Raw genomic sequence first — 22547 nt, 5'->3', positions numbered from 1 at the left:
ACAATGTAGGTAATACGTAAAGTATCTATTTAACTACTTGTTATCCTTCGCAGTTAAATATGATCTAAGAATCTAGATATAACGCAACAGCTACTTAAGTCCAGTGAACTGGTAAATATTAATAGCTTTTTTACAAATTAAAAATATCGGAAACCTGTTCCAATTCGGAATAGTTCCAAAGGTATTTCAAATGTCGCATCACTATAGTCTTTGCAAGCAATTCTACCAACAAAATCATGCGTCACATCCGCTTTTGTTAAAAAAATATATTGGTTCGAATGATATTCTCGCCGGACCATCGAGCTTAGAACGCTGGACTGACTCATTTTCCTCAGCGTGTTACTTTGGAAAAAGATCCATCCTTTTCAAATGGATTGCTTGCAGGCAATAATGCTGTTGTAATTGCTCGATGATCTCAACAGACTCTCCCAGCGAGTAGGTCTTTAAACATGGGTCGAAGATCATAACTAACCTCCATGTAAAAATGGGAGACTATACCATCGAAGTGGTTGACGAGTACAATATACCTAGGGTAAACAGTTCAGCTAAATAAGTCCAACTTCAAGAAGGAAGTCAGTCATCGAATCCAACACGACTGGTCAAAGTTCGGGAAGTTTATACTAACGTGTACTAACGTATTCTCGTCCCCAATACCGCAGAAGAAGGTTTATGTGTTGCCAGTGATGTCATACGGCACAAAGACGTGGTCGCTAACTATGGGCCCCATGAATCAAAGTCACTCAGATAGCAATGGAGAGAAACCCACATGGGTTTTGTTACTATATAGTGTACCTAATGACCTCACTGAAGCTGGATGTGGACAGAAAGCCAAGGTTCGTTGCATTAGTAGAAAAGATTTTATAGATAGTATGACTGAATTTAAGCCTACCGAAACTTGTGTCATTACTTTTAATGGCCGAGTATTACCTACTAGAATATACTGTATCATTATCCAGTGCCGCTAGTGTTGCAGGTCACATGGAGTCTATAATGCAGATGAAAAACACGGTGCAGTAAATGTGGCCATGATCACCGTGGTGGTAGTTGCAGCATTTCTCAGGGCGAGGCCTTCTGTGTGCTCCATCAATGCTGCTGCTGCTTTCCATCAATATCCTCTCCCATCACTAGATAAACCGCTCAATCCTTCTTTACTCTAGCCAAAGTGCCTCTGCCCTTGCGTTCAGAATTCGTTCTGTAACTCGCTGTGGATACAGCCTGAGGGAGTTTACAGAAGAAGTAGATACCTTTCTATCTGCCGCTATTAGTCGATTAAAGTCATGTAGTATGTAGTCATCATGTTGATTAAATAAATATCTACGATGATAATAATATGTCAATGTTCACTCCGGAAAGACGAACTTACCATATAAGTACCCATTTCACGATTTAAAAAATAATAATAGGCTTTTGGCAATCAGTGGGACAGTTTAAGATTTTTTATCTTCTAGACCAGTGGTTCTTAACCGGTGGTCCGCGGACCACTGGTGGTCCCTGGAGGCATTCCAAGTGGTCCGCGAAGCTTGGCTTCGCGAAGTTGCTATACGTTATCTAACTTAATTTTTATCGACTTATAATTGCGAGCGGGGGTTTTGGCATGGACGTATATCGGGTGTGTCGTACTTAGTCCCCCCATTTATGAAAATGTATGTTTGGGCTACATTTTACGTAATTTTGGTTTTGAGTCTTAAAAAATAATTAAAATTTCGCGCTCGCTTCGCTCGCGTATTCAGAAACGGTATGCCCTTATTTTGGCATTTGTCAACCAACAAAAAGTTAAGTACGTTTGGCCAAAATTTTACGTAATATTTGGTTAAAGTCCGATAAAATTTCGCGCTCGCCTCGCTCGCGTATTCAGAAACTATATTATGGCCCTTATTTTTGCATTTGTCAACAAACAAAACGTTAAGTATGTTTGGGCTAAATTTTACGTAATATTTGGTTTAAGTCCGATAAAATTTCGCGCTCGCTTCGCTCGCGTATTCAGAAACTATATTATGGCCCTTATTTTTGCATTTGTCAACAAACAAAACGTTAAGTATGTTTGGGCTAAATTTTACGTAATATTTGGCTTAAGTACGATAAAAATTTCGCGCTCGCTTCGCTCGCGCATTTGGAAACTACATACGCAAGTTTTTCTTTATTTGCATTTACTTACCTACACAACTGCCGACATGCGTTTAGCTTTGAGTAGAACTGACCCAAAAATTCAGATGTTTTTTGATAAATAATAAACAAATGAATGCTAATTTAGGTAAACCGATGAGGTGGTCCCCGGCACGACAAACTTAAGTTAAAGTGGTCCCTCATGTCAAAAAGGTTAAGAACCATTGTTCTAGACACTAACAATGTATGTAGACTTTATTTAATTAAAGGATCAATGGTACCTATGTTTTTTTTATTTTATTTGTACTTTTCCGCGTAAAAGAAAATAAAATTCCACTAGTCTGATTTTCATATTCAATAGAAGTTTCCTGCTTGGCATCAACTATGGTCACACTACGATTATCCGGGACAGCGATTAACGCATGAGTACAAAGTGTCTGCCGAGACGGTCATTATTTTTTTAATACGCTTTTATGTTCTTGACTACTGTCTCCATGTTTCACTAGATACTGCTAGGTGTCGTGCATTCTCAAAATATCTATTTAAAAATATATAACGCGACTTAATTTTTTCCTAGTCTGTCAAGTGGCTTACAACGTATCTATACTAATATTATAAAGCTGGGTCGCGATTCTCCTAATTTTACTTAAGCAACATACGATTCATATTCGACTGCGATCCAATCACGACTCGATTACGATTGAAGCGTATGTGGCATTCCGCTATTTTTTCTTTGAAATAAACGTTTTTATCCTTTTCTGTCATTCAATAATGAATCATTTTGTCTGCAAATGATTTACGATTGCAATATGATTGTAGAGCAAACTGCCGTATAGACCAAAATCACCAAAATAGCAGACCAATCGCAAACCAATCGAATGTCGTTGGAATACGATTGGTCTTATATTAGTAGCAGAATGCTCGATATGGTTAAAACTACTATTGCGATCATATTACGATTCGATTTCTATTCAATTTTGTCATTATTAACTTAGGAGAATCGGGCCCCTGAACAGTTTGTTTGTTTGTTTGAACGCGCTAATCTCAGGAACTACTGGTCCGATTTGAAAATTTCTTTCAGTGTTAGATAGCCCATTTATCGAGGAAGGCTATAGGCTACTTTTTATCCCGGTACGGGAAGTAGTTCCCACGGGATGAGGGTGAAACCGGCTGGCAGAAGCTAGTCAATAATAATACATTGTATTTATACACATACATAAACATAAGTAACCTAAGATAAAACGTTGTTTATACAAACAAACCTTCTAATATACTAGAAACTTAAATAAATACATATTAATATAAAAAAAACATCGACGAAGTCATGCCTAGCTTTTATAACTCTGCGGTCACTAGGCGGTATGGTTGAAAGACTTTAGCTTGCACTATGAGCAAATAAAAAAAATAGTCAATGTCAAATAGACGTCAGGCAGGTGATCAATAAAAGTTGTGCATGCGTGCATATTGCATTTAATAACACCGAATACATCCTATTTGATACTGATATGGATGTCAAAAGATAAAGAGAAGTTTTGTATCTCATTGTTCAACAGAAGCCCGAAAATACATGTGAACCAAATATTCTATCTACTGTACAATACATGATTTGTGATTTTGTAAAAACATATAAAAGGTAAACAGTGTGTTTGTGTTTGTAGTTTGTAGATATATCTGTGAAATCATGTAAAATGAGAAAAAATAGTTTTAGTATGAGAGCTTATGCTGTACCTACTAATATAATTGACTGTTATGTATTGGAGCATCACCATGCATAAAGCATAAAGAAAAGTAATAGTATTTTGAGGCACTTTTCTTTTGACAACTACCCTACCCGAAGTAGCTATTGGCGTAGGTATCTGTAAAGTAACTGATTAAAGAGAAAAGTGGAACAAAAAAAACTATTTTAACAGTTGTGGTTGCCTTGTTGCTGAAAAAATACTTTAATTTTCCAGATACAATGATGCAAATCACGGACCTTCCGGAAGAAATCTTGCTGATCATAGTAAGAAGACTGGATTTCTGGACATTATCCCAAATGTATAATACCTGTAAGAGTTTCAGAAATCTGCTCTCCTTGCATGGGGTTATTGTTGAATGTAACATGTCTAAGAATTTAATGGCAACAGTGAACACACTGAAGCTTGGACTCTTCAAATCTATTGCAAACCATCTGTTAGAAATCAACATGCAAGGCGTGCCAGATTTAACTAGATCAAAAGTTCTGCCTGCCTTTAAGAAGTTGAAACGTTTAAAGATCCTAGACATTTCCTACACAAACCTGAATATTTCTGATTTAATGGCAATACATAGTGTATGTCCTTCTTTGAAAGATGTTACTGTCAATTTTGTTTCTGGCGAAGGTAGTACTGTTTTGCTAGCAGAAGAGTGTATATTACAGCACCAATCACTTTTTGCACATTTTGAAAATATTCATCTGGTGGGTTCCTTGCAAAACTTGTTACATTCTAAATTAGTATTCCGTTTCTTGAAAAAAGCAAAATTAGACACCCTCAAATTTAGTGCAGTACAAGTTGATAATATGCACATAACAGTTTTGAAACCGTATAACGTAGTTTATGAAGTGCCTCAATTCAATCACTTTGCAATTTTTTTGATGAATTGGAGGGCAACCAGGACCTATGGATATCTCTCCCAGTTTCCTATCATATCCATGTTAAATCTTGAAAACTATGATATCTTTATGATTAACTGTACAAATGGGCATGCAGTCTCTGTTTATGCAACATCAATATTTACAAAGTTCTTCAGAGAAAAATTTTACATTGATGCAGAAAATCTTTCAGAAGGCAGCCAACCAGTTGGAAATGCTGCTTTATTCATATGGAATAAAAAAACCACAAATTTTGATGACATATTTTTTCAGAAGTTGTATATTCGCATAAAGCCCTATTTCTGTTTTATTTATGAAGACAAATCAGAAATAAGCTGTCCAGTTCAATATGATTGGATCTATACAGAACCACAACCTGTTGATGGGCTCCTGCCTTTTCTTCGTGGTGATCATTTTGGTGATGATCCAGATGTATTTGAAGCAAAGTTAAGAAAAACTGCAATGCCAAGTGTAAAGCTAAATTATGATTTTGTATTGAAAGATAAAGTTGAAGCACAGTTAAGTATAGTTTTTAAGTCATCCATAGTAGCTTCAGTTTCACTGCAAAGGAATTGTAGTTATTACACAAAACTAACATTTTTAAGTTTAGTAGCAGGTAAAGCTATAAGTTATAGCATGGACTTTTTTGACAGATTGTTTCTCTACTGTCAAAATTTAACTACTCTATCAATGGAATGTCCCAATATTACACGCGTATACAGTCTACACATATCGCGTGCTGCACAAATTAGTCCCTCCTTAAGACATTTACGTATGGTTGATAAGGCTGTTGATTTTAAAAATGTATTTGAAAATTTGAGCAACTGTAAGACATTAGAAAGCATTAATTTAGTTGACTTGAAATCGTGGGATCGCCCTAAAATAGCTGACCCTTCTTTATTAATAGAAAAGTGTGACAAGTTATGCAGTGTTATCATAGAAGCACCACTTGCTGAAACTGCTCAAACTCAACTGTTTCAGTGGTGTAATAAAGCCAAAACTAAGTTTAGGAAACCCTATCTTCGGGTTGTAATAAATAGGATGTCTAACAACAATAGATTTAAGTACGATTATGATCCATTTATAGATGTGTTCCAATTAAATCCAATAAAACCAGTCTAAAATGCATTTATTGTTTAATTATAAAACCCAGGCTGAGTTAGGTACATATTATCACGGTGTTTGGGGCAATAATTATCACAAGATGACAAGACCTACAATTTGTTACTTTAAAAATTAAGATATAGTTTGGATGGTGCCTACTATTATTTAATTAAATACTTACCTATTTTATTATTGCTACATTACACTGTATGTAAGGGTGTACAGCGCTTATCGGCGTTGGTCCATTCTGGTAACAAACACACAAAGCTAGCAACGTGAAGCAAATCTAACTGTTGACCAGTTGATGTAACCAGAATGGACCAGTGCCGGCTTCTAGCTTGCTTTCTGTACATGACCTTAAAAATAAGTTTTGTATGTACACAATGGAAACCCTAGAAATAAATAGTAAACAAATGCCATCGTAGGAAATTTTATAATTCAGTAGTCGTTTTAAGCTTTGGTAAAAATTTAGCAAAAGACAAAGAGATCATGCCCAGGACTGCGCTCCCTCCACAAGCGTATGTCAGGACTCCTCTGTAGTATTGTGGACATTCTGTTTCATCTTCACATTTGCTGCAACGAACAGTATTGGTTAAAACGGTTTTGTTTATGTTAATATCAATTAAATACTTGTATTTGATGTAGGTGCTAAAGTAATGTAAGCTAGTGTAGGTAAATAATAGTACGTAGTAAATCAACAAAAGAGTAAAGATAAATTAGGTATCTCCGTCTGAAATAATTATAACTACTAATGTGGAACTCCTGTCCGTACCCTGATAAAATAAATAACGTATCCTATGTTACTCGGAAATAGTATAACAACAGCAAACAACAACGGCAACAGTTAAAGAATTTTAGCAGTAGGTATCGGAACCTTTATACATAGTCCAAACAAACAAGTACTTCTATTCCTAGTTACTTAAGACTGTGATTCCACTACAACCTTTTTTTTTTTGTTTCAGCTGAGGAAAATGCCTGACACATACACACACCGCCCGGGGAGACGGTGAGGTTATGTGGGGCTTGCACCCACTAAAAACCAACCTCAGCTTTTGTGCCGTCTTCTGCCTTTTAGAGAGGGGCCACGAGGACCAAAGACGTCTTTCGTGACCTCTCGGCAGTGGCTGGTCGCCTCCATCTACTGGCGATCCATCTCAGCAGCAGCTCGTGCAATGCAGGTAGCAGGAGTTCCCCGGTCTGCTACCCACTGGCTGCTGCTAGGGCGGCATCTGGGCGGCGTAACGCGTCCGACGGCTGCCCACCCTCCGGCGACGAATTGGGTCCGCATGAGCGTCTGCCTCACGGAACCGCTCCGCCGCCTCCTTCTGCGATATTACTTGTTCGCAGAAGGTATCTACGGCTTTCCAGCCGGCCTCGCTGCCGATCGTCACCCTCACCAAATTCGGCAGCGAGAAGTCCTGTACTGTGTATGCCGCCAACGCATTGCGCTGCTCGTCCCAGGCGGGACACAGCTCAATGGTGTGCTGCGCTGTATCTGGGCTGCTACCGCACTGGTGGCACACGGGGGCTAGCCACCTTATGCAAGTAGTAGCCGAAGCACCCATGGTTGGTCAGAACTTGGGTGATGCGGAAGGACAGCACTTCGTACCTTCTTCCCACCCAGTCTTCCAGAATTGGCCCTATTGCCGCCGCAGTCCAATGACCAGCAGTAGGCGCCGGCAGTCTCTCCTTCCACTCTGAAAGGACATCCTCCTGCACCTGCTCGCGCCACCTTCTGACAAGCTCGGGCGGAGGACGGTCGCCGCTCGAGCGAGCATTAGCTCTCCGGGAATAAATCTCAGCGAGCACTTGTGCCTCTAGATCCTAAGGGGGTTCCAGCCAGGGCGCATGCGGCCTCCGCAGAAACGGTCTTATATCAGCGGATGACCGCGTTCGCCATGATCCTCTGTGGCTTACGCAGTAAAGCCCTATTTTGGGCACTCCTCAGAGAATCTGCCCACACCGGTGCTCCGTAGAGCGCCATCGACCTTACCACCCCCGTGGATTCACACACTGAACAATACATATAAAAAAATAAAAACAGTTTATGTACAATGGCGAGCTTAACCCAGAATTGGGTTCTCTTACAGCCAACCTTAAAGCCATGGAGACATACAATATACTTACTAATTTTCAATAGCGACGACAGCGATGCCCGTCACAAGTTTGTCTGCGAACGTGACGATGGAGTAAATGGCAGCGCCCTGGTGGGAATGCGGCCCGATCAGGTCCGCAGTCACGCACAGACTGGACACCAGCGTTATTGAACTACCTGCACCTGGAACACACCCAAGAAAACTTAGGTAAGCAATAAGACATCTTTGATTTTTGAAGATTGGTCTTCTTCAGGTGCTTAGTCTTCTGGTTTTGTTCATTTGGAGTTGGCGTCTTCTACAGATTCCTCAGTCTGCTTAAAGTCGATTGCCATCATGCTCATTTAGTCTTTTCCTAACTATGTTGCCTATGTTGGTAAGGCAATTTTTCTGCTCTTTCGTAAGCTTTCTGATGACTAGCCAAACGAAACTTGGTCCTATGTTTATTTCTGTTATGTAAAGATGTGGTTTAAGACTCTTACCAATTAATGTAGCGACCATGTATATTTGTACTATACTAGCATGTGGATCTATAGCCAGTGCTATCCAAAGACAGCTTAACAGACTTAATAAACTTCCTATTAGATACGCCATCTGTGGACAGTTAAAATTATTAATCACTATCTAAGAATATAATTTCTTATTAATTGCTGTAAATAAAACTATAGCATATATTGTAATAACTAAACTTCTTAATTTTTGTTGCAATTTAAGTAAGGAAGGAAGGAAGTAGTTTTAATCCCTACCGCCAAACTTAATTGTCAGTATGAGGATAGTTAAGAAAAACTTCAATAAGTACCATAATTAAGTTGACATTACCTGGTTCCCAAATCTATTTATTCTACTCTTCAGTAGTAATGAGAAGAAAAATGAAGATATGTATAGGACTAGAGGAACACTGGCCACCAATTCTGACCCAGCACTTGGGTTGAAGACCAGACGCTCTTCCAGGAACAGTGGTACGTAGACTAGACTCAGAGCCCAGTATAACCGGGAAAATACGTATCTGAAATATGAAAAAATAGCTATAGAAGGTAGGACACCCTGATAGGACGACCTTTTACGAGGTAAAGTTACCAATTAATGTATTTTCAAAAATTGTAATGTAATTTGCACTACATCTATTAGAGCATTTTTATAATTTACTTACAATAAACTAGTTTGATATAACAGGGGCATGCGTAGAAAATACATAATCTTCGACTTGGCCACTTCGAGGGTTCCATTTTCTTCGTTTGGTAATGTAGCCGTTCCATTATTCACTGCGTGACCATTCGCCTTAGCTTCTTTTTTCGATTTTAATTTGAAGAATATTTGGAATAGCAGAAATGATAATATACCGATGCTAGAAATTATAAGTGACACATCCTGAAACAATAGTGTTACTGTGATTAATAGATACCTGTTTCACGTTGACGGGGTTTAAAATATTTTTGTTCTGAAAACGAAGCTTTAATTAACAACTTCATAATCACATAATTATTCTTTATTACAACTTTCGTCTTTGGTTTTATAATAAATATACAAACGCAACGCTCTACTCGATACCAAGACCCAGGTGGCGCCGGATTTTCTCTATGTCGGTTTAATAAAAGCAGATATTCACATAACACTGCATGTTAGCATGCTGCTAAATAAATAACTGCATCTCAACAATTGCTATCAATGTTGAATCAATAATTATGGCGAAAGCGTCTTGAAGAAATTACATAATTTGCTATTTAGCCGATCTTTGTCAACATACTCGATAGTGGAACATTCATACAATGTTAACAATGAATATGGTTATTACCCTGAATTTGTAGTCATCCAGGGGTCCAATGAACGTGCTGTAGTTGCTCGCTCTCAGTACAACCCACGTTATCAGATATACAGCCAAGCTTGACGTTACTGATGCCATGTATCTGAAACATAAGCAAACGATTGCTGTATGGTACCGATCTGTTAGTGGTTGTAGTAGGTATCTCATGTTTATTCCTAAATAATTATAAGTATTTTTAATTTTCTGCGTTATATTCAAAGACTGTCTCCATTTTTCCTCTGTAATTTTGGTACTAATGGCAACTGTTCCATTGTCTTCAGAAAGATACCCAGCTATGACGGGAATGTTATGAACACGGTGGGAACCGAATTGTTTTTCTCACACATGGGGTAAAAGTCCTGCCTAGACTATTACATAATAGGAAAAATGCACGCAAGATAGAAAGCGAGATTAATTTACCTGATAGACGTTAAATCGGCGCGTACTTGAAGGTTATCTGATATAGCAGGGATCATTGCTAGGTGAGATATCTGTACAACGGCCCAGCCGATCTGGAAGACTACGATGAGGACCCCATAGTAGATCGGCATCCACCACTGCAGGTAGTCGGGGTCGTCCGTCACCCAGCAACCCCAACATCTCACGAACAGCAGGGGAAATGTGCACGTCACTAGCACGCAACCTGGAATTACGATTAAATTATATTAAAAAAATATTCTATTATACAATTTTAAATTACAAAAATTGTTGAAGTAGACATTAACCAGCCCATACGTACCTACAGGGATATTAAAAATGTTGCTTATACAGAAAGTCTCTTTCATATGTTAGGTTTACATAGCAGAATGAAACACTACGTTCGTGCAATGCTTTCTCAAAACATGAAAATATCCATGGGAATCACCGCTAATGTCCCTTCCCTACTTTGATGACAAACCCAAAATTCTGTGTTTAAGAAACAGTCCTACAGCTCGTAGATCTCGGTCCGCCGTTGACAATGAACACAAAAGATGTTATGAATGGCTATGTCAACTATAAGGAAGATATTACCGCTAAAGTTGCGATGGGAACGAACTATAAATGCTTAGTTTATGTCGCCTGTAGTGAAACATCTATGTAAACATTTCGCACCTACACGTAAGGTGAGGTCAACGATCACGTAACATAAACCTACTATTTTGTTTCCACGAAAATTTCTCACGCCTTTTTTATTCGTAAGAAGTAACTCGTAATCGGAGTAATTAGAACATACCAGTTAAATGCCAAGCCTTTAGGCTTCCGAATCTGTCAGCTAACACGCCCACAACTGGAGTAGCTAACGCGTCGATGACTTGTCCTGGAATTTACAAATAAATAATGCATAAAAGAAAATAAAAACAATATAAAATAGTTAACGAGGTTCTGTCTGCGGTATTTTCATAAAAATTGCAGTATCATTATTACAATAAATATATTGTTATTAAGTCCTATTATATACATACCTTTTGTTATAGGAATGTAAGGTTTATTAAAATTTTGCTACGTTGGTAGGTACTGATTTTACATATAAAGTTATCGCTTAGTATTTTTATAGTTATTGCATTTATTTAACGCACACTTAGGCATACAAAATACACATGTTAGAACAATAAATAGTTTTTCAGTTCATTGAAGTTACTTACTATTTTCTCATCATTGACATTTCAAAACATTGAATGCGCATCTACTCGGAGACCTACGTAAGGTTGTTTTGCAGTGAGACATGCATTCATATCATTTATGACAGTAAAGGGATTTACCTAAGAGGAGCATAGCACCAGCTACCACGGCCCTCATATCCAGCACTGCCTGGAAGAACAGCATCATGTAGGAGAACCACATGGCTGCACACAGGTCGTTGTAAACATGGCCTAGGCCAAAAAGTAGGTGCTGACTGACTCGCCACCATTTTCTCTTGAACGACCCACTGAAAAACATTGTCTTATTATGAATCTCCAATAATAAACACTGACTTAGGAGGTGTTTCTGAGCTAATGTTTATGTAGACCGGCGATCTAGAGAACTCACATCGCTTGTAGGTTTAGGTTCAATAGGACTCCTTGTGATACTTAGTTAAAATTTAATTAAATAAATATTTTGGAGAAGCCTTTTGGTTTCAAAAAAATCCTTCCTAAAATTGTGATTCATAATAACCTTCTAATTCAACAGACGCATTTCGGAAGTATTCGTTTGATCGTGCGTTTTGAACCACTTTGAAATCGTATGCAGTCTTGTTGTACTTGTTTATTTTACCATAGATACCAAGTAAAAGTAGAACGAGTAAATCATTTCTCATACAAGAACTTTAACTAGAGCACATGTTCGCTTATAGTGCGTCTATAGTGTATTTACCTTATAAGTATCTAATGCCATACAAGTTACCAAAACGTGCTACACATGGGTGCGTCTTAGGTTACCTCTTGAGCCGTTCGATTTGCAGTTGACCGGTTACAGTATATACTGCTGTTATCCGAATTGATCGAAGCTGACAACATGTTAAATTAGACAAATTGGCTCAGAAAAGATTCTCAAAGGATATTCTCCGTAAAGGGGAAATATGTAGTTAGAGGTATTCTCGCAAATACCGGTGCAGTGGGAAACAGGCGACTTTCGTTAGAGGTCCGCATTGGGCAATTTTCCCAATTTAGGCGCCTTAATTCCTTCCCATGTCGTGTGCCACTAATTGGATAAGTTGCACTAAACTGAATTTGCACGGGATTAGATAAACGCTCCTGATAAGGAATGCTAACAAGTAAATTACCTCAAGTTAATTTCAACTTCAGTGGCTACTTCTTTGTCGGTCTCTTCAGTTTTTCTATCCACATCCGTTGCACCATATTTTACGCTCATTTTTCAAATTTATTGTGTCTAATGTGCAGTTTGCGAATGCGAATCTCAAAGAAAACGTCTATAAATTGTAACATTCGCTTGTCACCCACGGTGAATCACCTCATACACAATGTAAAATAAAACGAAACACTTTCACATCTGTTCAAACAAACACTTTTATAATGCTTAGTTAAATAATTATTTATTGTTAAGTATCTGTAACGTGTTGTGCGCTAGGGAGAGCGCGTGTGCTATGAATGGCGCACTCCACTTGTGTGACATCAAATTAGCCCCTGTACCCAAGAGAAGTATAAGACAAACTAGTCTTCTATAGGCAATACTCAATTGTCAAGGGACCATCGAATGACTGACTGCGCACCATTGGTCATTACTTGTCTGCACATTAGTTAGTTATGGTAACAAATAGCAGCTAAGTAATTGGACATTTATGTCGCGGTCAATTAAAATTTAATTTATCAATTTACTGTTGTTGCATAAAAAAGATAAAATATTAATAAAACAGCAAGTTATTATGATTTTTCGAGAAACCGGTGTTTTATTTCATTCTAAATTAGATCAGGTTTTCTCACGCCATTTAGGTAATTGATAACTAAGTCAATATTTACATTAAGGTACGTATGGCTGGTTTGTGAACACTTATCGGAAATTTATATATTAATTTTCGCGTTCCCGTTTCAGGTGAGTTCATAAACTAGTCATTAGGAGGCACATTCGCATTGTGTATCAGAACAGAGGGTGTTTTCTCTTCAGTAGATATCTGACGAAGATAACAGCTCTTATTGAAATATTCTGTCTACTACAAATGTGACAGTTAGTAACTGTACTGGAGTGTAGAATTTTCTCAATAAAAATCTACCGACTGGCTTAGAGGTAATAATTGGCATAGTAGTTTCAACATGTTTGCAATCATCAATTCCGAAGCTCATGCTCTAGATATTACAAGCAGATGCTAATATCTTCGAGTGTGCAGCTTCCCACATAGGTAATTTGAACAAAGAAAGGATCCATAATATTTAGGAAAAATTAGATTTCCGGCAGAATGATCGTGGGTTGACTGAGACGTTAAATTGGAATTACAGTCTCCACCTACGTGTGCGTGGTAAAATGCATATGTGTGCGTGGTAAGTACTGATGTGTGTTATAATGTAGGCGATTTGACATGGCAGTGGCTTCCGTGGGTATTAAGTTTCCTTTCCATCCGCGGTTTATGCCTCACTACGCATATACTATGCGTAAACTGACCCTAATGTTAACTAAAACAATAAGTAGGCCCCAGTCCCACGTTTGAAACGCACATATTTTTTTCCGAATCAGATTTTTTTTTTCTAAACAAATCAACTGATTTAATTTATACATAGACTAATACCTATAACACGTTTTTGTATCCCAGTTCAGAATAAGTAAATAGTTAAATGGCCCTGAGTACTAATTTTCGTCACGTTGATACTAATTATAAAATGAACGCAATAATATCATTGAGAGCACACGTGGGGTTAAAAATAGCCGAGATGACAATGACCGAGAGAGTTATATCTGTAGGTAGCTATTTATCTATCAGAGATAGGTATAGATAGGTATAATATCAAATCATGTTGTTCTGCTAATACGGTTGGTTTCATAAACCTAAGTATGGACCTTAGTCAAAGTTTGGGCTCTCGACTAGAGCTTGACAATTAACAAACCTATTTGACTCTGCCAATATGAGTTTTCACATTGCTCGCTACGGAAGATTCAAGAAATTCCTACATGCCACCAATCAGATTGAATAGGTTTTCACTCAGTGTCGACAGTTGTTTCGAAGGCACAAACCTGTAAAAAAAAATATACAATGCGGAATTTAGTTCATACTTTCCTATAAGGGGGAATGACTATGGCTTTTACACCACCACTCTCGCTCGGTGGTTTATGGTGTAATGTGCACACAACCGCAATTGCTGTCAAACCGAGTACCTAGCATGTTAACCCGAGTTCACTATTTTGCAGCATTATTGATGGGAATAAATTAAGTTCGGCCCCCTCCCGACTACGATTCATTCGCCAGTCTCCGGACATCCCAGTTAATGTGCCATTGAACTTAAAGTACTTACCTATTAGTATTTGCATTTGCGTATCCTAGTTTGCTAATAATACAGACTACCAAACGTTTATCAAAGAAAACATTTGCAGTCATTTCAGTCGTCAGACTGGTGATGGCTGCCCAAACTGTACCGTGTACTATCAAAGACGTTGAAAAAAAACGTCTTTCGAAACTTGGAGGAACTAAGCCACCTATTCAAGTAATAGACAGATATCTTTCCTCAATAATCAGTGATTTCTGGCTTTTTAAAGTAAACACTTTCCAGGTTTTGAGTCTGCATACTTACCTACTCCTAATTAGCCGCTGATAAATTAGGTAAGTAGGTACTAAATAGTGTTATTTGGCTATCCACTCCACATCCTGTAATTGTTTCTATACTGTTCGCCGCATCTTATTCTAACTGCAAATGACATCATAACATTACACCGTTAGGCAAGTTACAAATTCTAGAAACTACACCATTATCGGAGACATAATACGACCAGCAAACTACATTCACTCCCAGGTCGTTTTATTTTTCGTATTTTAATTAGGTATTTACCTACTCTTTTGCTGCCAGCCTTCAATGAAGTAAATAGCGTGATAGTATTGATCACAGCGCCACCTATAGTTTACAACTGTTAACGTCACAGCTGTGTGTTACATTCATTTTTCTCTTGGGCCGTAGAAAAACCGGCTTCATAGTAGCAGTCTGTCCAACTCACGGAGCGCCTAGTGAAATAACTCAACAGTTTTCCGCCAGAGGGCGCTGTATGTAACGTGAGTGGTCGGAAAATAAATTGCAATAGCATGCCGTCTGTTATATTTCCTTATACATTATTGTGGAAAAGGTGCATTTTGTTATAAACATATCTGTTAATAAGAAATATTTGTACCCAAAGGGAAAAACGGATCCTTATTGCTAAGACTTCGATGTCCGTCCGTTTACCGTCACCAGGTTTTATCTCAGGAACCGTAAAAGTTATGCAGTTTAATTTTTGGCAGATGATGTATTATTGTTGTTCCTACACATAAAAGTTGAAAACTAGAATAAACTATTGTATGCTCTGTTTACAATATGTAGATCTCTGATAAGTATCTTCATTTACTAACTTATGTATTTTATTAATAATTAAATACCTAACGGCAAAATTAATTCATCAGCCATATTCTATGAAATTAAATTAATAAATTGGTCGTAATTAAAATATTGTGGGCAGCTCCGATCCCCATGCCAGCCATAAAATATTTCACGTTATATGCTTACTTACATGTTTTCAGCGAGCTCATGTGATAATTGAATTCCGAGGTAACTCCGTACCATGTTTCGAAAAAATATTATGAACATATTACTGAAGCTTAACGGATCAGTATTGTTATACAATCTATGTATATTCATACCAAACATAATATCTTATGTAATGTTATAGAGAGAAAAATGTTTAGGCCTAAAGGCCCGAAATATCTAAACAGATTTGAAAAATTCTTTCACTGTTGAGAAGCTACCTCGGTTGTTCTAGTCCTCGGGTGACATAGTCTCTATTTAATCCGGGGACCGAGGAGCTTCCACGGGAGGCGGGTGAAACCGCAGGACGCAGCTACTACTTATTCGATACAAAAGAGACATGATAATTCACGGTATTAACTAAAGATGACGCTTGTAATTAAATGGACATATCGTTGGATTAACGTAACTATTAATCTAAGTGCTCATACGTGTATTAGCTTAATTGTAGTTCAAGTTCATAAAACCAGTATGTGGAACTTGTAATATGTGGAAACCCAACTCGTTAATACTCCTGTTTATTACTAATTAAGTATTTCTGTACTTTTCCTTGAATATTACATAAACCTATCTATGTTCAACAACTACTTAATACCTAATAGAATAGTTATGTGGTGAAATCTTTAGGTAGGTACGTACCTATGTATAGAGGAAAATACCTCAGAATACGACATAACCTTCAGAGTATTAACAGCCATTTACTCAAGCTGTTTCGAGAATTGACATATGTTTTTTCCTTTCCAATGACTAAAATATCTCTTTGGATACCTAACCTATACGTATAGTTATTTTGTAATTCTCCGAATCCACGGTGCCTACATTTATAAAACAAAAGCAAGAACTGTATCATTATTTGGAGAACAAACTGTACTACTTTACATAGCTAAGAATACCCACTACTTATACTATTTCTCGATTGGAGAGTAGGAAACAGGAATTTCAATAAATACTACAATACCTAATTGGGTACTAAAATATTGGTAAGAAGATGTTTGATCAAGGCACACACTAAATATTTTATTTTTGGTAATATTCTGCTTCTATTTACATCACATATGTATGGAGAGAAACTACTTTGATTTTTTGACATCATGCATGTTATGAATTCCTGCTAAGGTAAAGTGAATAAAAGCCGTAGAAAAACTTTTACGACACAACTTTTAAGTCCTAAATAACCTTACCTGCTTAAATCTACTTTAAATAACTCTAGTAGCTAGTGAACTAGACTTTTACTAGCTCAGTTACATTACGTAGGGCAGTATAATTTTTAGTGCCTTGAACTACGAACTTGACGTTTTTACAGCATTTAAAACTAATGAGTTACATACCGAATACAACTCTACCGAACCGTTTCTGGTAGTCAAAGGTACAGCGGTAAATTTTGATTTAAGTACCCATAGGGCCCTGTGATGTACGACTCTCAAAGTTGTATGATTTTCACGTCATTATCGGAAAAAACAAACGCTTTTTGAGTGAATCCTGGAATCACCAATCTGCATTGGATAAGCATAGTGATATGCATGAGCTATACATGAGTATAGCTTAATTACAAAACCAAGCAATGCTGGTACGCAACATTAAGGATATACTAAACAATGTATTTGTTTTTGATACCAGCTAAAACATTGTTGTCCAGTGTAGGAAGGAATAATGCAGAAACGTGATCGTAGCCCACTATCATGCACCAATAATGGTTGAAATCAAAGTGCAAAGGCATGTTAGTTTGAGCCTTTTGTTCCAGAGCTGAAGTAGATTAAAAACGGTCTGATCACGATTGGTCACAATCGATTGCACAGTCGTATGTCCTAGGTGCACACAGTCACTATGCCGTGATTTATGAGCCAGCGGTGCTATCTACTGACTAGACAGTCTGCAGATAATTAAATCCAACATTAATTGATATAGCGGCACTAATAGCAATTACGATTTATTATGCCTGCCTCAATTGTCGTGGCGGAGAATCTAGCACGCGTGTGCACTCCAGAGTTATTTCAATACTTAAAAGTCTTTATAGTAGCTATATAAATTGATACCGTGTAATGGAAGCTATTTGAACTATTTCACGGCGATTCAATTGGCATTTGTTAGAGTTAAACTTGAAATAGTGTTTCTATTTTGCGAGGTGTTGTAATAATCGGGCCTGACTGAGCCTATAGTTCATTGTTAACATGATAGGTGGCGTTACATAGGCGTTAGTTATATTGCGTTTGTACAAGCCTCGTGTTTCATGTTGCGTTGGTAAATTAGATGTTACCTGAAATTCAGAGCTTTCAGGAGATAATTGTTTTATTGACTCAAACTTTTACTGTTACAAATAATATTAGGTTAATGGGATTCTTAATGAAACTTTGACTCTTTTTCTTCCTTCCAAACAACAAAGCTTGCTCATTGGTCGCCAATGTAAATAACATTTCCCTGAGTTGTTTGCGAACCCAGTTTAATTTTCTATTGTAATGGTAAAAGTATTTGAATAAGTAAGTACTCACATTTTCTGATAACATTCAGTGTTTTAACAGGAAAATGCATCCAAGGTTATAAAAAGGGGCAGGTAGTATAGTGGGTGCTTTTTAAAAGGCAGTGACACGCTGTCGTGAGAAGGTCAAATCGAAACTGTCGACAAACTTTAAACTGGTTTCGAAGAAAGCCTTCAAAAGGTGCCCAATAAGATTGTTGTTCCACTGCCGAAACTTATAAACGTATCCATTTATAAGTAAATGTATTTTCTTTCAGATGTTTGTTTTATATATTTGCTTCCTTTGTATTGTAAAGATTGGGGAAAATATTGGATTTGGAGATCAGATATTAAAAACTTTTATTGGACCGATGCCGGTTGTTTTCCTTAAATTAATAAGATGTTTAATGAATTATTAAATGTATTATCGAATAACGATTGTTGTATTAATCTTTCCGCTTGGCAATGTTTTGTCTTACTTAATTGATATTTACATAAAAACTTATCGCAACTTTTACAATCACTTTTAGGTCATTTGAGTTTGATTGTTTTTTTGAGCTTTGTATGTAAAGTCTTACGGACCATCTGGAAGCATTTTGATAGTTCGTTTACTCCTATTTTTAAACGTAGATTAAATCGAGGCTGAAAAATCCTTTGCATATGGCAGAAAACGCGCACCTACTTAATCAAGACAGCTTGCATTTTTTAGCTTAGATAACCATTTAAAAATCTGATCGATGGTATCACTTTCGTTTATCTTAAAACTGATGACTTTTTTGGTAATACAAACGCAGGATGTTGCCACACTAAGGACGTTAGACAATGGTTTTTTCATCTCTCATTGCTAAAATTATTATAACGCCAGTATTTTAGTGTCGTAAGTCAGTTTCAGCGGATACTCGGGCGTGGGAGGACGTGTTAAATTATAGCATTTGACGCTATTATGTATTTAGGTCTATTGTATGAATTATTTATTACATTTTGCAATAGAAATCGTAATTAGAGCAAACAATAGCCATCACGCATTAGGTTGAATCCAGATTGAATCACTTTCTTTTAATTTTGTTTTTTTTTTTTAACTTAAGAATATTTTAAATTAAGAAATTAATTAAAAATACCGGATTTTAGAAAACAAGCTCCATTGTAATAGATTAATACATTACAATAACTTGATATAATTAATTAATTAAGAACGTTAAATAATGATTTTTATGGACTTAATATTAAACAGCTTATAATGCCAAGACATTAATATAAAAACCACAACTCACATCCCTTTTAAAATTAATATCGTGAATGAAATCCGTTCCGTTACAATATAATACTTGCGACATTAGATTGTCGACTTAAGCTGTGTGTAGAGCCTTAATACGATTTATGGTATGTCTGTAGGGGAACTTGTCACCGGCGACAATCCTCGTATGTGCAAAGCTCAACACGGCCCACGCCTACTACGCCACGCTTTCAATTCACACAAGCTAAATCAACGCACCCTGTATACTGCCGATATTGCTACCAGTGATTTCTGATCTCATTAAGATGTAACACGCGTTTTAGATAATACCAACACTACTGTAATTGCTAAGCAAACACATGTAAGTAACTGAGCTAAATTATGAGTTAAACAAATAACCCCCAGAGGTAGGTCGCTACTACAGGTTTGCACTACTCCTTTCAGGTGTTCCACGTTTAACATCAAAGAGAGTGTGTATTTAAATATGTTAGATTTATACACCTTACATGAATATAAGGTGCTCAGTGGCGCGTGTCCCGGCATACAAGCAGGGATATTAGTTCAAACGACTAACGCAAGACGTGGGACTCTCTGATAACAATTTGATTATTCTGCGCCCTCCACTGTTAGGTCGTACAACGTTTTAAGGTAATCTTGGCTAATGATTCTAGCCTCACCCTTCGCTAAAACAATATCGCACCCTAACAATTTACAGGCAAATTAGTTTGTAGATAGGCATACATTATATACGACGGTTGATCACCGCTAGCTCAGAACATAAACGAAGCTATAACTTTGATGAGTAAGTCGTGTTTTGAAAATGTTATATGCATGAAAACATGATAACATTATGATCGTTAAAGTACATGCTGAAGTATTAAATGTAGGTCATAATCCAAGGGAGGTAATAGTCGACGCGGGTATTGCCAACAGCCGCGCGATCCCGTGCAAAAAAGCTATAGACGCTCTGGATTAAAACAATTTTTATGTTTATTTTTAGTAGAAGCGTGACCCGGTTTACACGTGATAGGTCTATAAACTCGTTAAGGATACCTACAGCGTCGTAAGTGCGGGAGATGAACACATGCTCCACTTGATCGAAATACACTCCATTTATGAATCTCTGCATTTTGTTCTTGGTTTATTTTAAGTCCGTAAAGAGGATTATCGTCCATACTTCACGTGTAATAATAATAATTATTAATACACAGAAATTCATCAATATTTATTATGTTAATTAACAATATTTTATACACAACATTATGTTAATAAGTGTCACAGTTATTAGCATAAAAATGGTCGTTTCGTGAATTAAGTATTGCTTGTATAATTTTCTTGTGTGATAAAGCGGAAATCTTAAATATGATTGTTAAAATTATTGCTATTTCTTATTTATGTAAATTAAATATTCGTAAAATGTCATGTGTGTTATAAAGTTATCATACACTGTCGTCAACACAGTAAAGGAACGCCCACGTACCGATAGTTTTTTTTCTAAAGGCAGGCAAATTAAATTAAGTGGGTTGACAGTTTACAATGTAAAAACATATCTGATATAATATACAGGAGCTTAAAAGAGACATGAATGTTCTTATTGATGATAAATACTGTAATACATGGTCTACTTAGGTTCCAGTGGCAAAGCTGTATGTTTCTACAAAGTGTACATTGTGCCGTTATCGGTGTACTAATACGGGTGTCCAAAAATACGATAGCTTAGCAACAATGGTTGATGGTGAACGTTCGTATGTGGGTCACGCACTCGCGCGCTATCCGTTCCATTTCGCATAAGGCCAAGAACGCACTATGATAATAATTTGCAACCACGATAACAAAAGTGTCTGGATACAATCGTGACACTATTCGTAACTTAATGTTGTACTGCGTACCATAACCAACAATATTTTCAGGCAATAGCAATATATTATTTGGTTTTATGAGAGGCAGAAACATTTAGCAACACTGATGAGCAGAGTCTTTTGCATCATCATGCTTTGGATTGATGACACAATTACAGAGTCAGACACTCTGATTTAAGATATGACCACTGACCGTGTTTCTTCATCATTATCTGTGTCTGTGCGTGATTGGCATAGAACGTAGAACTTTGACGTGAACGCAATTATCTTGAGCTTTAAAAATTGCTAATGCGTGCGTTGTGAATATGGCATGCCACACTTTGCAAGATTGTAACGTCGTGCTATGGTTTCCAAGTGCGTCTTGCGTGACCTTAAAAGACACGAATAACTCGAAGCAGCCATCTGTTATCATCACCTCACACACGCGCTTGGAATTTGAGTAGTCTCAAATAATATGTTAAATAGACACTTTATTCTAAATGGTCTACACAAGCTGCGTATGACCGTTTACTGATACTCATATTAAAATAGCTATAAGCAATTAAGCCGAATGAGGGCGCGGAATATCTCGTAATATTACACGCTTAATTACTCTGTGTGATTTGAATCCAGTTTCAGATTTAATTTTAAGGTCACGATCAATTACAAAGTAGGTACCACTTTACGTACCGCGCAAGTTGAATGCGGTAGTTTCTTAAAAGATTAACGTATAATTATGAAACGACCACTTAAGATAATATGAGTGTATTACAACGAACGATGCAATGAGATTACTTGAACCAGAAACGGCAATGGGTAATGTCATCAAATTAATTCCACTGGAGTTAGTTTTTGCTGTAAGTCACGCTGGATTCGAGGATTTGGAAGTGGTAAAAACTAACTTACCACATATTTCATTGAGCTATAACTTTTGTAATATGAATGTCACGCCTCTCGGGAAACTTGGTTGGGCTTGGCTGTGTTTGCCGAGCGCGGCGGCTGACACGAGACTTACTAAGAGAAATTGGAGACTTTCGTACAAGTTTATTAAGTCCTGTAATCCTTGCTTTGTTCTCATTATTTAAATTGATTTATATTGTAAGCTGTCATCCGTTGTTAACTGAACAGTTTAACATACAGA

At 37.2% G+C, this 22547-nt stretch overlaps 2 protein-coding genes across 5 annotated transcripts in view; one reads left to right on the top strand and one right to left on the bottom strand.

The window, feature by feature from the left end:
- Positions 1-3517: 3517 nt before the first annotated feature.
- On the top strand, positions 3518-5842 carry LOC124633183. The gene is made up of 2 exons (XM_047168335.1): positions 3518-3736; positions 4056-5842. Exon 2 carries the CDS (start codon positions 4061-4063, stop codon positions 5834-5836), a length of 1776 nt encoding a protein of 591 aa, XP_047024291.1. The 5' UTR covers positions 3518-3736; positions 4056-4060; the 3' UTR covers positions 5837-5842.
- LOC124633192 (major facilitator superfamily domain-containing protein 12-like) overlaps positions 5827-22547 on the bottom strand; it is an 84863-nt gene continuing 68142 nt past the window's right edge. For 3 of the 4 annotated variants that reach the window (XM_047168355.1, XM_047168371.1, XM_047168362.1), the window contains exons 3-11: positions 11452-11618; positions 10926-11009; positions 10133-10355; positions 9704-9815; positions 9062-9279; positions 8731-8917; positions 8394-8505; positions 7946-8096; positions 5827-6391 (exon numbers count right to left, since the gene is read on the bottom strand). In XM_047168355.1, the coding sequence (XP_047024311.1) occupies positions 6250-6391; positions 7946-8096; positions 8394-8505; positions 8731-8917; positions 9062-9279; positions 9704-9815; positions 10133-10355; positions 10926-11009; positions 11452-11618 (1396 nt within the window). In that variant the 3' untranslated portion in view covers positions 5827-6249. Of the gene's footprint in view, positions 6392-7945; positions 8097-8393; positions 8506-8730; positions 8918-9061; positions 9280-9703; positions 9816-10132; positions 10356-10925; positions 11010-11451; positions 11619-12452; positions 12856-22547 lie in introns of those variants that run through there. The other variant, XM_047168347.1, reaches the window with a different exon arrangement.

Source organism: Helicoverpa zea, chromosome 1, assembly GCF_022581195.2.
Source record: "Helicoverpa zea isolate HzStark_Cry1AcR chromosome 1, ilHelZeax1.1, whole genome shotgun sequence".
In the NCBI taxonomy this organism is placed as follows: domain Eukaryota; kingdom Metazoa; phylum Arthropoda; class Insecta; order Lepidoptera; family Noctuidae; genus Helicoverpa; species Helicoverpa zea.
This window is presented reverse-complemented; position numbering and strand designations above follow the sequence as displayed.